Raw genomic sequence first — 12,825 nt, forward strand, 5'->3', positions numbered from 1 at the left:
ATGTTTGTCCTCAATGGACTCCTAAACCACTTAACCGATTATAATAAAATTCGCACACCATGTGCAGTTTGATCCGACTTGAGAGATAGGATAGTTTAAATCTCAATCGTTTAAAGCGGGCGAAGCCGCGGGCGGTAAGCTAGTAAGCTATAATAATCATGCATTATTATAAGTGTTTGCAATCGTCTAAAAAGGAGGAGGTTCTCAATTCGGCTGTTTTTTTGGTTTGTTACCTGAGAACGTTCGACTGGTTGAACCCAATTTGACGATTCTTTTCTTAAGCTTGTGCCCTCCGCACCATTTAAATTTTGACGATTCGCAGGCGGCTTTGTTTTTCGTTAATAAATAATAATATTTAAATTATTCGACTTTAAATTTTAAATTAGGCGTTAGACACGCACTATGGCGCATTATGAAGTACGTGACGTTTATAAGCTAAGTGTATCGGCTGCCTTAAACTGTTTTAAAGCGGAGAGTCAAACTTTCTAGTTTCATTAATTAATTAAATATGAAAATTTTAATTATTATATTTTGTGGACTAAAGTACCGTAGGTACATTTCAACAAATAAATGTTGAAGTTAAAAGTTATATATATGCAGTACAGAATAATATATGAGAAATTTAAGCTCCCAATATGACATTAATCTATTTATTTTTATAAAACTGTGATTGCTGTCTCTCCGCTTTGAAATAGTTCATTTTCACATTATATAGTTGTTAGAGCTGATTTTATTGTATAAATCTGCTAAAAATCATTTTATAACTTTGCACAGATTTTATGTTTAGACATTCCAAAGTGTCAACTTGCATTTGGTAAAATCTTCACTTCAAGTAATAGTATTTTTCTGTGTTATTTATTGATACATGCGCGAATTTCCTCAGGAATGTTGCACTAAACAAATACTTTATATGTAAATACATATTTTTATTTAGCAATTTTAACTATGACAAGTATAGTTTGACTTTGGCTATAAACTAAGTATATGAAATTCTACTTATTAAAGTGCTAATATCACTCTTAAACTTTCTACTTAAATAACTACCAGATTTAAAATGTAACTGAAATTATTTATAGGTACCTAATAATAATAAATAATTATATTTTTTATGACTTTAGTTACTTTATTATATTCGGTATATTGTTTTATTTAATGAATTGAGATATTTAATTTGATGATCAATTCTTATTTAAAAAAATATTTTATATGTTCATTTCAATAAAGTCAATTGTTTATTTTATTTAATTGATATCTGATAGATTTCTCACAATTACCAAATTGTAATCTTGCACTATATCTTCTAAAATCGCGAATTTTCAAACAACACCTTTTTAAAGTGTAACCATCTAGAATAATTTGTTGTTCGAAAGTTCAGCCAAAAATCGCACGTATCTACACTAGAATAAGTGTGCTTTTCATCCAATAACGTGCGAGGAATGTGTTTTTAAAATCCAATCAGATCGCTTCGTTTAGTTTGATGTTTGGAACGTTTAGCGTTTGAAGCGATACTATTGATTATTTACAAACACATTCCTCGCAAATTATTGGTGGAAAAGCACGCTAAAGCTTGTTTTACTATGTATAGTTTATCACGGCACATATGACTACTGACTAGCTAAAATGTGCCAAAATTGCCACGCTCGACGAAAAGCAATCGCTTTGTTTGTATAAGAATTGTTATCGTATTTATTTGTAATTATATGGATATACTTTAAATAAATAATTTATATTATAGTTACTTGTGTTTCATTTATTATAACACTAGACCCAAAACTAACAATCTACTTTGGTCATTCGAAAAGTAACAAACGCAGACGCATACGCAAATAATAATAATATTTTTTAAATTAAAATAGATTGTGTGAACTGATTATTATCGGCCCCCATTATTATGTTTTTCATAGGATATGATGCGTATAGTAGTAGGAGTTATAAATTACTAGCAGTCCGCCCCGGCTTCGCCCGTGGTACATATTTCGCAATAAAAGGTAGCCTATGTCCTTTCTCGGGTATAAAAATACCAAATACCATACCAAATTTCATGCAAATTGGTTCAGTAGTTAAGGCGTGATTGAGTAACAGACAGACAGACAGAGTTACTTTCGCATTTATAATATTAGTATGGATTAGTAAATTCTTCAAAATTATATAGGTACCTATTTTTAATTCTAAGAAGTAAACTTACACACTTGCGCTGTCGCATTAGAATATAACTAGTATATTATTATTAGTCTGTGGTATTCCTTTATGAGAATACCTGTCGAGCGACCGAGCGTTCATTTTCACACGCAGCCGTCGCCTTGCATAACTGTAGATGTTCATAACAGAAGGTATGGAATTTTTATGCAATGATTTATATCTTACACAGTAACTGTCTAAAAGTGATGTTATATTCCATGATAGTTTTTAAACTAGCTTTACGCCTGCGGCTTCGCTTATTGGTCCTATGACGTTAGCGAACATCGTGCCACATGGTACATATTTCCTATTTTATATCATTTGTGTAACGTATAGCGTAGTAGACAGAGTAACATTATATTAAGAAGGGTTTGTAATAAAATATTTATAATTTTGCATTAAAGGAAAATCATAAAAAACAAGACATCACATATAACAAAGCGTTTATTTAACAACTTTTTTCTTCTTCTTAGAAGTCTTTTCTTCTCCTGTCTTCTGTTTAATGTTCTCTGCTTTCCTTTTAATCTTACTTATTTTCCCAATAACATTTTTAAATCTATCGTCCTTTTTCATTAGAGTCTTATTGACTTTCCTGAGTCCATCTTTAATAGTTTTGTCAATATCTTCCATCTCATTCTGTTGTAGGCGATCGCTATCATTCTGTTTCATTTCATCATTTTTAATTTGTGCTTGGATTTCTTTTATTTTTGCTAGTTTAGCTTTTTTCGCCGCTTTGATACGTTTGTGGCGCATTTCTTCCAATCTGTAAAAAACAAACATATCACTCAGTTTCTGTAATAAAAATCTTTTCACACGATATTTTTCTCTTATATTAAATACTTAGACCATTTTTTTAAATGTAAGATACGTATTTATCGTACTGTGGTTACTGGATATAATAATGATTGATAATTTATTTTGTATACTGTAATTACTATATGAAATTTATTAACAAATCACAAACTTTAAGATTTTGATAATGCCTGCAATAATTTTACCCTGCTCGTTTTAATACTATAAATTAAAAGCTATTCGAAAGTGGTCTTAAAACCAATCCAAATCTAATCCAATAAATATTAAGATAAATGTTCCGTATGGCTTGCATCTATATCTGCGCCTGCGCAGCTCGAACCCTTCGTCTAATTTTGCATGTTTTTTTCAATCGTTTCAATTTTAATTTGAAATCGTCCAATTTGGCCCTGCTAATTTTCTACCCCAAAATAAATGAATAAATAAAATTACCCAGATTCCATTTCATCCGGGTCCACCCCCGCTAATATCCACCGCTTGTGCCTATAGTTGCGCTTGCGCACCTCGAACTCTTCGTTATCGAGTTGCGCCTCTTGCTCACGGCGAGTTACACTCACTGTTGTGAACACTTTGACCGCTTCTTCGTCTGGGAAAAAATAAAATTAAGTAACAAATGTATGAAACCGTATTGATATCAATATAAAACTATATCAAAAAAGCTAAAAAAAACGCGCACAGATAAATATCTGTTGTATTTTATGTGTATTCCTGCTAGAAGAATTTATGTTTAATTAAAACATAAAACAAATATAACAATTGTGTTTATATATTTTTTACGAATACATAATATGAGCATATTACATCTGACATAATTTCATACAATGTTATAAATAATTTGATGTAAGTAATTGTATACGGAAAGTTTAAAATATAATTAAATTCTAATTAAAGCATATGATTTTTACAATAATATATAATAACGTTAATTTCACGTATGAAACTATTTTTTTACCATCCTTAGTCCTTACCGTCAATTTTATACTCTGTCAATTTAGTATTAATTTTTTCTTCAATTTCTCCGAGTCGTAGTATATCATAGGGAGTGATGATTGATATCGCCATCCCACTCCTACCTGCACGCGCTGTACGTCCAACTCTGGAATGAAAGATTTGGAAAATTAGACCTTATGCTTGTAGCAATAAGCTTTAAATCAAAACAAAAAAGCATTTTATGTTAAAAAATTATATTTATTATATTATTAGTTGAAAAATTACTTTTGGCATATAAAGACGACGAATGGACATTTTTAAAACAAATAATTAATACAATTAATACAAACAATAAAATGACTGAAAATATAAATGATTATAATTATCCTTTTTGTCCTATTCCATTGAATTTAAAAGTTCTCTTGTTGGCATGATATAAGACACATAAGCATTAAGCATATTATTATATGCAAGATTGCAGATGAGACTATTGAAAATGACAAATACTACTTTGACTATTTGCTCGGTTTAAGTACCAAAACTGCTTTGCAAAACTATTCGGCTTCACCAATTAAAATTCAAATCCTTATTTTTTTTTATTGGGTATAGGGAAGCGCTTGACCACAATCTCGCCTGATGTTAAGCTGAGATGTGGTCTAAGATGGAACGCGCTTCCCTAGAAGGTACCTGTTCACTCTACGCTTGATGTGCTTTAAACAACAGTAATAAGTTACAAATTTGAACTTCATAATAAATTGTTCACCTACCTATGAATATACTCCTTAGATTCCAACGGCAGCTTGTGATTAACAACTAGATCCACAGTGGGTATATCCAAGCCTCTAGCAGCCACATTAGTAGCTATGAGTGTACACTTCAAGTTACTCCTGAACTGCGTGAGGGCGGACACTCGTTCCTTCTGCCGCATGAACCCGTGCAGACAGACGTTGTCCATACCAATTGCGTTTAGCATCATTGAGAGGACTTGGCACTCTCTGGAGTTGGATAGAAAGGAAATATGAATTGAGTTACATGTAAATGTTACCGAAAATGTCTTAAATTAAGGATTGTAGATAATGGCGGATTTAATACATTTACTGTAGTATTGATGACATGTAAAGTGTGTATGGTAAAGTTGTTTTGTGGTGGTAGACAATTTCAAAATTTTCTATCGATTGAGATTATATTCTTATATAATAATTTAATTTTTTACTTAATGTTACTATATTACTTGTTTTAAGGTGGATGTTCCGACCGTCCCTCCATACATTTTTGATTACCTCTAAACACTTAACACAGACACTATTTCTTTAAAACTAATCATTTTATCACTTCTCTATAATGAAATGTGTGCGCGTTCGACCTTTTTAATCAATAATTTACAATATTTACTTAGAAAAACAACAGTAAAATACCGGAAAAATTTGACACTTCTACAGTAGTGTGCGTGACTTTTGCCAAGCGAAACACGACATAAAGCACGACATCTAGCGCATAGACTATATACTTATTACAGATCTAGCGCGTCAATCTCTAAACGAAAGGCGATGTTTAGACATAAGACGCGCTAGATGTCGTGCATTCGCGTTCGTTATCTTATACATAATGAGCATAATTCTAATAAATCAAAGTTCTGTGTAAAAATTGAGTAATTTCATTTCCAATCGTTCAAAGAAAATAACAATAAAATAAAATAAAACTAATGACCTTAGAAACTATGTTTTTTTTTGTAAACAATTTATTACTCATTATTGTTCGTCCGTCGTAGGTCTGTAAACTGTATTGTACCACAATTGTACACTGAAGGTAAATGGTACTGTAGGTACTTTAGTTCGGCGTCGTCGTCGGCTTGATATAAATTACATTCTTGATTTCATTGACACGCGCTATGATTTGCGCGCGGAATTTCTTGTGTTGTGAATTTATTTTTGTATGCTATGCATTTTAATTGATTCAAATTGCAATGTTTCTCTAGTATGCATTTGAGACTATATTGTAAATTGTAATAATTGATCGTGGGTATAGTAATTAATTATTCTAATAACGCAATTAGTAATATATGTATTTTCGGTGGGATTCAAAACAAAAAATTGGCCCGTGATTTTTATGAAATTTCACCACATTGCAAATCACATCAATCATAGTTCATACACATGTATGACGAAAGTGATTAGTATTGTGGCTAACATTGACTCATCAGTTCATCACTGAAACCAGTGATAAATCAGTACCTATATCATATTGTGTTTGAATATTTTTAAACAATGATATAAGTATACAATTATTATAAATCGGTAAACTATCAAAGTAATCACAAACTTGCAAACATTGGTAAAATGTCCAGTAGTTTATGAGCCTATTCATTACAATCAAACAAACAAACAAAGTTTTCCTCTTTATAATATTAGTGTAGACAAACACTATGAATACGATCACGAATGCAAATTCGGGGATTTTCTAATTATTGCTAAATAATAATTGAATTCGTTTTGAAATACTCTATAATTTTTAGTGTATAAATATTAAATAGACATTTATAATGTGGTGCTCATTTTTTTTGTACTGCTAACGCTATTGTAGGTACCTATTTTCGTTGTTTTATTTCAAGTGAACACGGCCATACAATTTTGTCACGAGCCGCCTATGATTGTAGGTACTTTTGTTAGGCTCCTTCGTCGTCCGCGTCGCGTCGGCTCGAAAGTTCTTGATTTCATTGTCACGCGCTATGATTTGCGCGCGGATTTTCTTGTGTTGTGAATTTATTTTTGTATTATTATTATTTTTTATTTTTTTTTTATTTTATTGATTCAAATAAAATATTTCACTAGTATGCATTTGAGACTATATTGTATTATGTATAATTTATCGTAGGTATAGTTATTCTTATAACGCAGTTATATTTTCGGTGGGACAATTTGACCCGTGTTTTTTATGAAATATCACCACGTTGCAAATCACATCAATCATACACACGTATGACGAAAGTATAGTGGCTAACATTGACTCATCAGTTCATCACTGAAACCAGTGATAAATCAGTATATCATATTTTATTGTGTTTGAATATTTTTTAAACAACGATATATTATACAATATTATTATAAATCGGTAAACTACCAAAGTACTTCCGAATTTTCAGACAGACAAACAAGTAGTTTGAACACGCAGTTTTCTTATACTAGTAGCAAAAATCAAAACCATAATATTATGTTTACCTACTATATTTTACTAAAAGTCGAGTGCGTCGAAATCGTAAATAATAATATAATGTTTTTCACCTTCCTGGTTATTTTCCCATAGTAAATAGTGTTTTAGGTTTGTTGTTGTAGGTAGGAATAATAATAATTATTCTTACTTGTTGGTTATGAAATGTATATTGAAATAATTTACTTTTACAAATCATTAGTGATATTAGTTTTGAGTGAAAATGCTTGGATCAGCATAATATTATATGGTACTTCAAATACATGTTTTGATAAAAAAACAATAGTGTAATAAAATAAAACTGCGTTTTATTGTAATCAATGTTGACAGTTTTAAATTCCAAAATTATTGATCAATAAAATAGTTTACACCAACAAATATAACTTTTATTTTTATAACCATCGTTCATAATATAAACCGTAGCAGGTGGCGTTTTGAAGTTCTGTCTACTCATACAGAAAAATGGAAAACTTGTTTTTTTTGTAAACAATTTATTACTCATTATTGTTGTTTGGCTGTGTGTTTGGCAACTCGAAGCGTGGTCGTCCGTCGTAGGTACCGGCGTCGCGTCGTCGCTCGTCCGCGTCGGCTTGATATAAAACATTCTTGATTTCATTGACACGCGCTATGATTTGCGCGCGGAATTTCTTGTGTTGTGAATTTATTTTTGTATGCTATGCATTTTAATTGAATCAAATTGCAATATTTATCTAGTATGCATTTGAGACTATATTGTAATAATTGATCGTGGGTAGGTATAGTAATTAATTATTCTAATAACGCAATTATATTTTCGGTGGGATTCAAAACAAAAAAATTGGCCCGTGATTTTTATGAAATTTCACCACATTGCAAATTATATATTATACAATTACAATTACAATTATTATAAATCGGTAAACTATCAAAGTAATCACAAACTTGCAAAATATGCTTTTCCGAATTTTCAGACAGACACACAATTTTATTAGTTTGTTTTAGCAAAGTAGGTACCTATACCTATACGCTTACGTCGCGCGTCGCGTCGCGTCGTCGAAAACGGTGCGCCCAGAAACAAACATACCTACCTAATTCAGTTACAATCCTTTTTTTGTTCCGTAATATATTGTATTCTAATACGATTTTTTTTATTCGTCGGCCAGTTCTACTAGGTATAAAAAGATAAAATTGAAATATAATAATTATTGTAGCGACAGCCATATGTTACTATGTTTTCGTAAATATGTTTTTCACCTTCCTGGTTATTTTCACATAATCTTATATATATATAAATGAATCGCAAAATGTGTTGGTAAGCGCATAACTCGAGAACGGCTGAACCGATTTCGATAATTCTTTTTTTATTATATTCCTTGAAGTACGAGGATGGTTCTTATGTAGAGAAAACGTAAACATGTACCACGGGCGAAGCCGGGGCGGACCGCTAGTCTAATATAAAAATGAATCGCAAAATGTGTTGGTAAGCGCATAACTCGAGAACGGCTGAACCGATTTCGATAATTCTTTTTTTATTATATTCCTTGAAGTACGAGGATGGTTCTTACTTCTTATGGAGAGAAAACGTAAACATGTACCACGGGCGAAGCCGGGGCGGACCGCTAGTAAATAATAAAATAATAAATAGTGTATTAGATTTGTTATTGTATCTTGTATACCTACGAATAATTATTCTTACGTCTTGTTGGGAAATGTTCAAATACCTACATATTGAAATAATTTACTGTTACAAATCATTAGTGTTATTAGGTAGTTTTGAGTGAATAGGCATGGATCAGAAATTCAGAATATAATATGCTACTAACTACTCAAATACATACACGCCAAACTTGTTTTACATTCACGCCATCTAGAGTTCAATCTTTATCATTTTTGTATACGTCTGTGTGTGTAAACGACCCTGTATGCAATGACAGATGTTAAAACGCATGGTTTTACCGAATTGGGTGGATTTTAAGGCAATGATATGACATATTTAAATAAAATATAATATTCAGTAATCGCCATGACTATTCCTACGACCTTAATCTTTTCCAATTACGCAAAAACTCAAATAAACTAGAAATGTAGAATTCAGCGCCATCTAGCGGGACATTGGCTGGGAACAGATCGTAGCAATCACCTTAAGGAAGTGTAGTTAGTTTAGTGTAGTAGTGTTAAGTACATTTTTGCTTGTTGTGTGTATACATTAACTGTCAAACAGACTTTGATGAATTTTTATGCATAGATATGGATCAGTAGTCAAAGTACTACTTTATATCGTTAAAAGTTTAACTATATGCAAAGCCAAGATTTTTTAAATAATATCATGCTCACTTCTTAGTATCCGTGAACACAATGACATGCGAGCTCGGTCTCCCCTCCCTGTACTTGCGCAGCGTCTGCACGAGGTACACATCCCGCGCATACGCGGGACACACTACGTAGCGTTGGTCGAGTGTGGTCACTGTCACTTGACCGTCTTGTTCTGACCATGTTAGTAGATTCTGTAAGTAGATTGTATTAAAGAAGAATTCTGAAAAAAAATGGGTATTGGCCATGTGTGGCCGAGAGGTGAAATTTTTATGGTTAATGGTCACGGGCGCCCGAGATGTATATGTATGTTAGAACTGTAAGGCAAAGTGTCATTAATTATATGTAGGATTCTGACCATGTAAGTAGGTGCAGAGTAGGTAGCACACCTACCTAACTAAGTAACTGCATCAAACGAACTTTAAATGTTATAAAAAAAAAGGTAACACTCAGTAATGTGTCTCAACTTTTGAATTGCTGGAAGAAGTAAGAGTGTAATGTAAGGTGAATGTTGGTTTATACTTAAAGCCATTAGTAGCTGCAAACAAAAAAGTTAATATTGGTAAATGTAACTGACTTAACTTACCTCTTTATTAAGTGGCAATATCTTAGATTCCTTTACATCATCAGTTATTGTGGCGGAGAACAACAAGTTCTGTCTGTTTGGAGATAATGCACTAAATATTGTTTTTAAATCTTCTTCAAATGATTCACTGAACAACCTGTAAATATTTTAAACCTTAAGGATCTATGTTTCTAATATTAGGAGTTGTGAAGTTGTTTGTTTAAGCTACTTGATCAATTTTGATTTTTTTTTTCATAATTATTAGAAATGTACTGATTTAGTAAGTAACATAGGCCTTTTATTGTATTCCACATAAACAGGGGCTAAGGTAGAGCAAGTAACTACTTTTTTTAGAATCAAACAGGTATAATTAAACACCACTCACCGATCAGCTTCATCCAACACCAAATACTTAATCTTCTTCAATGAGAATGTATCACAGCCTGTTATATGGTCGGCCAATCGGCCAGGCATGGCCACGACTATATGTGGCCGTTTGGCCAGTTTCAGTGACTCTTCTAATTGGTCAGATCCACCTGTCACTATACATACTCTTAGTTGTAATGGCTGGCCTAGTATTTGAAATTGATCGGCTATCTGAAATCGTTTGTATAACTTTTACCATGGTCTTAAATTTTACTGGATGGCTATATTATTTGATAAAAATTAAAATTTACCCGACAGATTTCAAAAGAAAGATTACCTTGGATCCTGATATTAGAAAGTCTTGTTTAAGTAACTATTCTCTTCTGGATGAAATTAGGTGGAAAAAATATAGAACTAAAGTTATTTTAAGAAACATTTTCACACAAAACAATTATTGTTATTTAGTATTATTGTACCTGATAAGCTAATTCATGAGTTGGAGTCAATATTAGTGCAAAAATCCCATATGGATCTTCAGCCAAGTGTTGCAAAATAGGCAGTGCAAAGGCAAAAGTCTTTCCGGATCCCGTTTTAGCTGCTCCGATACAATCATGACCATCTAGAATTTTTGAAATGCATCCCTTTTGTATAGGCGTTGGAGTTTTGATACCTGTGAATTTATATTAAAATTATATTATTATGCATAGATGGGCAATAAATGAATAAACATACAACATTTTAACCTCCTAAATATTTAAAAATAATACCTACCTAAAGTCGCCAACTGCTTTATAAGCCAGGGTTTTACACCTAATTCGGCAAATTCTTTTCCGTCGTTTTCTTGCGACATTATGTAGATTTTATTCAACTTTTCATAAGTTTGTTTTGAATAATCAACACAATCACATGGAATAATTGGGATTCATGATCACATCATCTGTCAAACTTTGTTATGACATTTGACTGTTGAGTGTTGACAGACTGATAAAATGTCGACATTTTCAAAGACAAAGTCAAAGACTAAAAGAACCCCAGGATTTTTTTTAACTTTGTTTATAGTTTCTAGCTTAGAGTATATATTACAATAGTATAGAGCGAGTGTATTGCACAAATTGCTTATTGCGCATCGTAGGCAGATGAGCTATAGATACTATATAGATGTGTGTGTGACAAATAGGGATGGGTAGGTATCAATTGCGTGTTGAACTGTCGATAAGTTATGTAAATAAATATGTATCATAAGTAAATTTTATGTTCAATAAGTTATTAAAGGAAAAATATACGAATAAAGTATAAATATGTAATTTTAAATTTGTCTACCAACTGAATAAAGTTTGTTTATTCCATTTGAATATTAAATATTATATATGAAATTTTCTTGTATTAATTATAAGTACTTTAAAAAAATATGTTTAATTGGAATATCAGAAAAACGTGAGTACTTTTTAAATAATAAAGTTAATAAAATAAAAGATCAGGTTTAGTGCTATTTCTTTAATAATAAATCAAACCATAATAATAATGTTTTAAAAATGGTAAAAAATATTAAGAAATAAAAATAATTAATAATTTAAAATGATAATATAGTTAATAAATAATATTAATAATTTTTTTATTTAATTTTATCCATTCTACTATCAAAATCTTCAAAATCAATTTAGCGGTTCAGAAAATATATCGTAACATTACATACTTTACATTTACATTCGCATTCATAATATTAGAAAGTGTATCATACAAAACACACCACAAATATATTTATAATACATTTTTAAAAGAGTTTTAAATTTTAAGTTAAATAAATAATTTGTTAAAATATAGTTCTTCTAGTAAACTTTATATCGAGTACAGCGTTGGTCAGGTCACATCACTATGATCACGTGGCGGCAGTGAGGCGCGCGAGCAAGCCTGCGCGTGTCCGCCTCTCACCTACCCTTCACGCCCGCGATGCTAGATTTATTTTCATAAAAATAAGTATAACAATCGACTTACTGATGGAATGTGATAGTGGATTTCAATTTTGTGTATTTTCTAGTATCGTTTTTGCAAGATAGAACAGCACATTTCACCATGTTTATTCGTAATATGAAAAAAAATCCAGAGCAACGCACTTCGTGAGCACTCAACCACGACTGCGAGCGCTCGCGGCGGGAACGTCGTGTTGTTCCCACCTGTGCCTACTGTTCCCACTTGGTTGTTCGCACTCTATAGATAGTATATATACTCAAAGGTTTCTAGTCATCTAGTGGTTTCTAATTTACTTGCTCTGTGGTTTCTAAGATATACGAAAATCGAAGTTAAAATTTACTCGATTAAGCTAAAATATGTCTAATAAATACATAAGTTTAGACAAAGAACGTATATAGTATCACAGACTAATAATAATATACTACGATAGTATATACCATGTATATACCCATTTTTCTAGTTGTGAATGGAAAACATAATCTGTTACAGCTAATAGATTGTAATTCACTACAATC

General features: G+C 31.6%; 1 protein-coding gene across 1 annotated transcript; it reads right to left on the bottom strand.

The window, feature by feature from the left end:
- Positions 1–2,604: 2,604 nt before the first annotated feature.
- Positions 2,605–11,267, bottom strand: LOC123701322 (probable ATP-dependent RNA helicase Dbp45A). The gene is made up of 9 exons (XM_045648753.1): positions 11,114–11,267; positions 10,819–11,012; positions 10,362–10,573; positions 9,998–10,133; positions 9,436–9,605; positions 4,686–4,913; positions 3,957–4,084; positions 3,421–3,574; positions 2,605–2,941 (listed from the first exon to the last, which is right to left on the bottom strand). The coding sequence occupies exons 1-9, from the start codon at positions 11,190–11,192 to the stop codon at positions 2,623–2,625; spliced, it is 1,620 nt and encodes a 539-aa protein (XP_045504709.1). The 5' UTR covers positions 11,193–11,267; the 3' UTR covers positions 2,605–2,622.
- Positions 11,268–12,825: the final 1,558 nt, after the last annotated feature.

The sequence above is a fragment of the Colias croceus genome, chromosome 21 (assembly GCF_905220415.1).
Source record: "Colias croceus chromosome 21, ilColCroc2.1".
Lineage (NCBI taxonomy): Eukaryota > Metazoa > Arthropoda > Insecta > Lepidoptera > Pieridae > Colias > Colias croceus.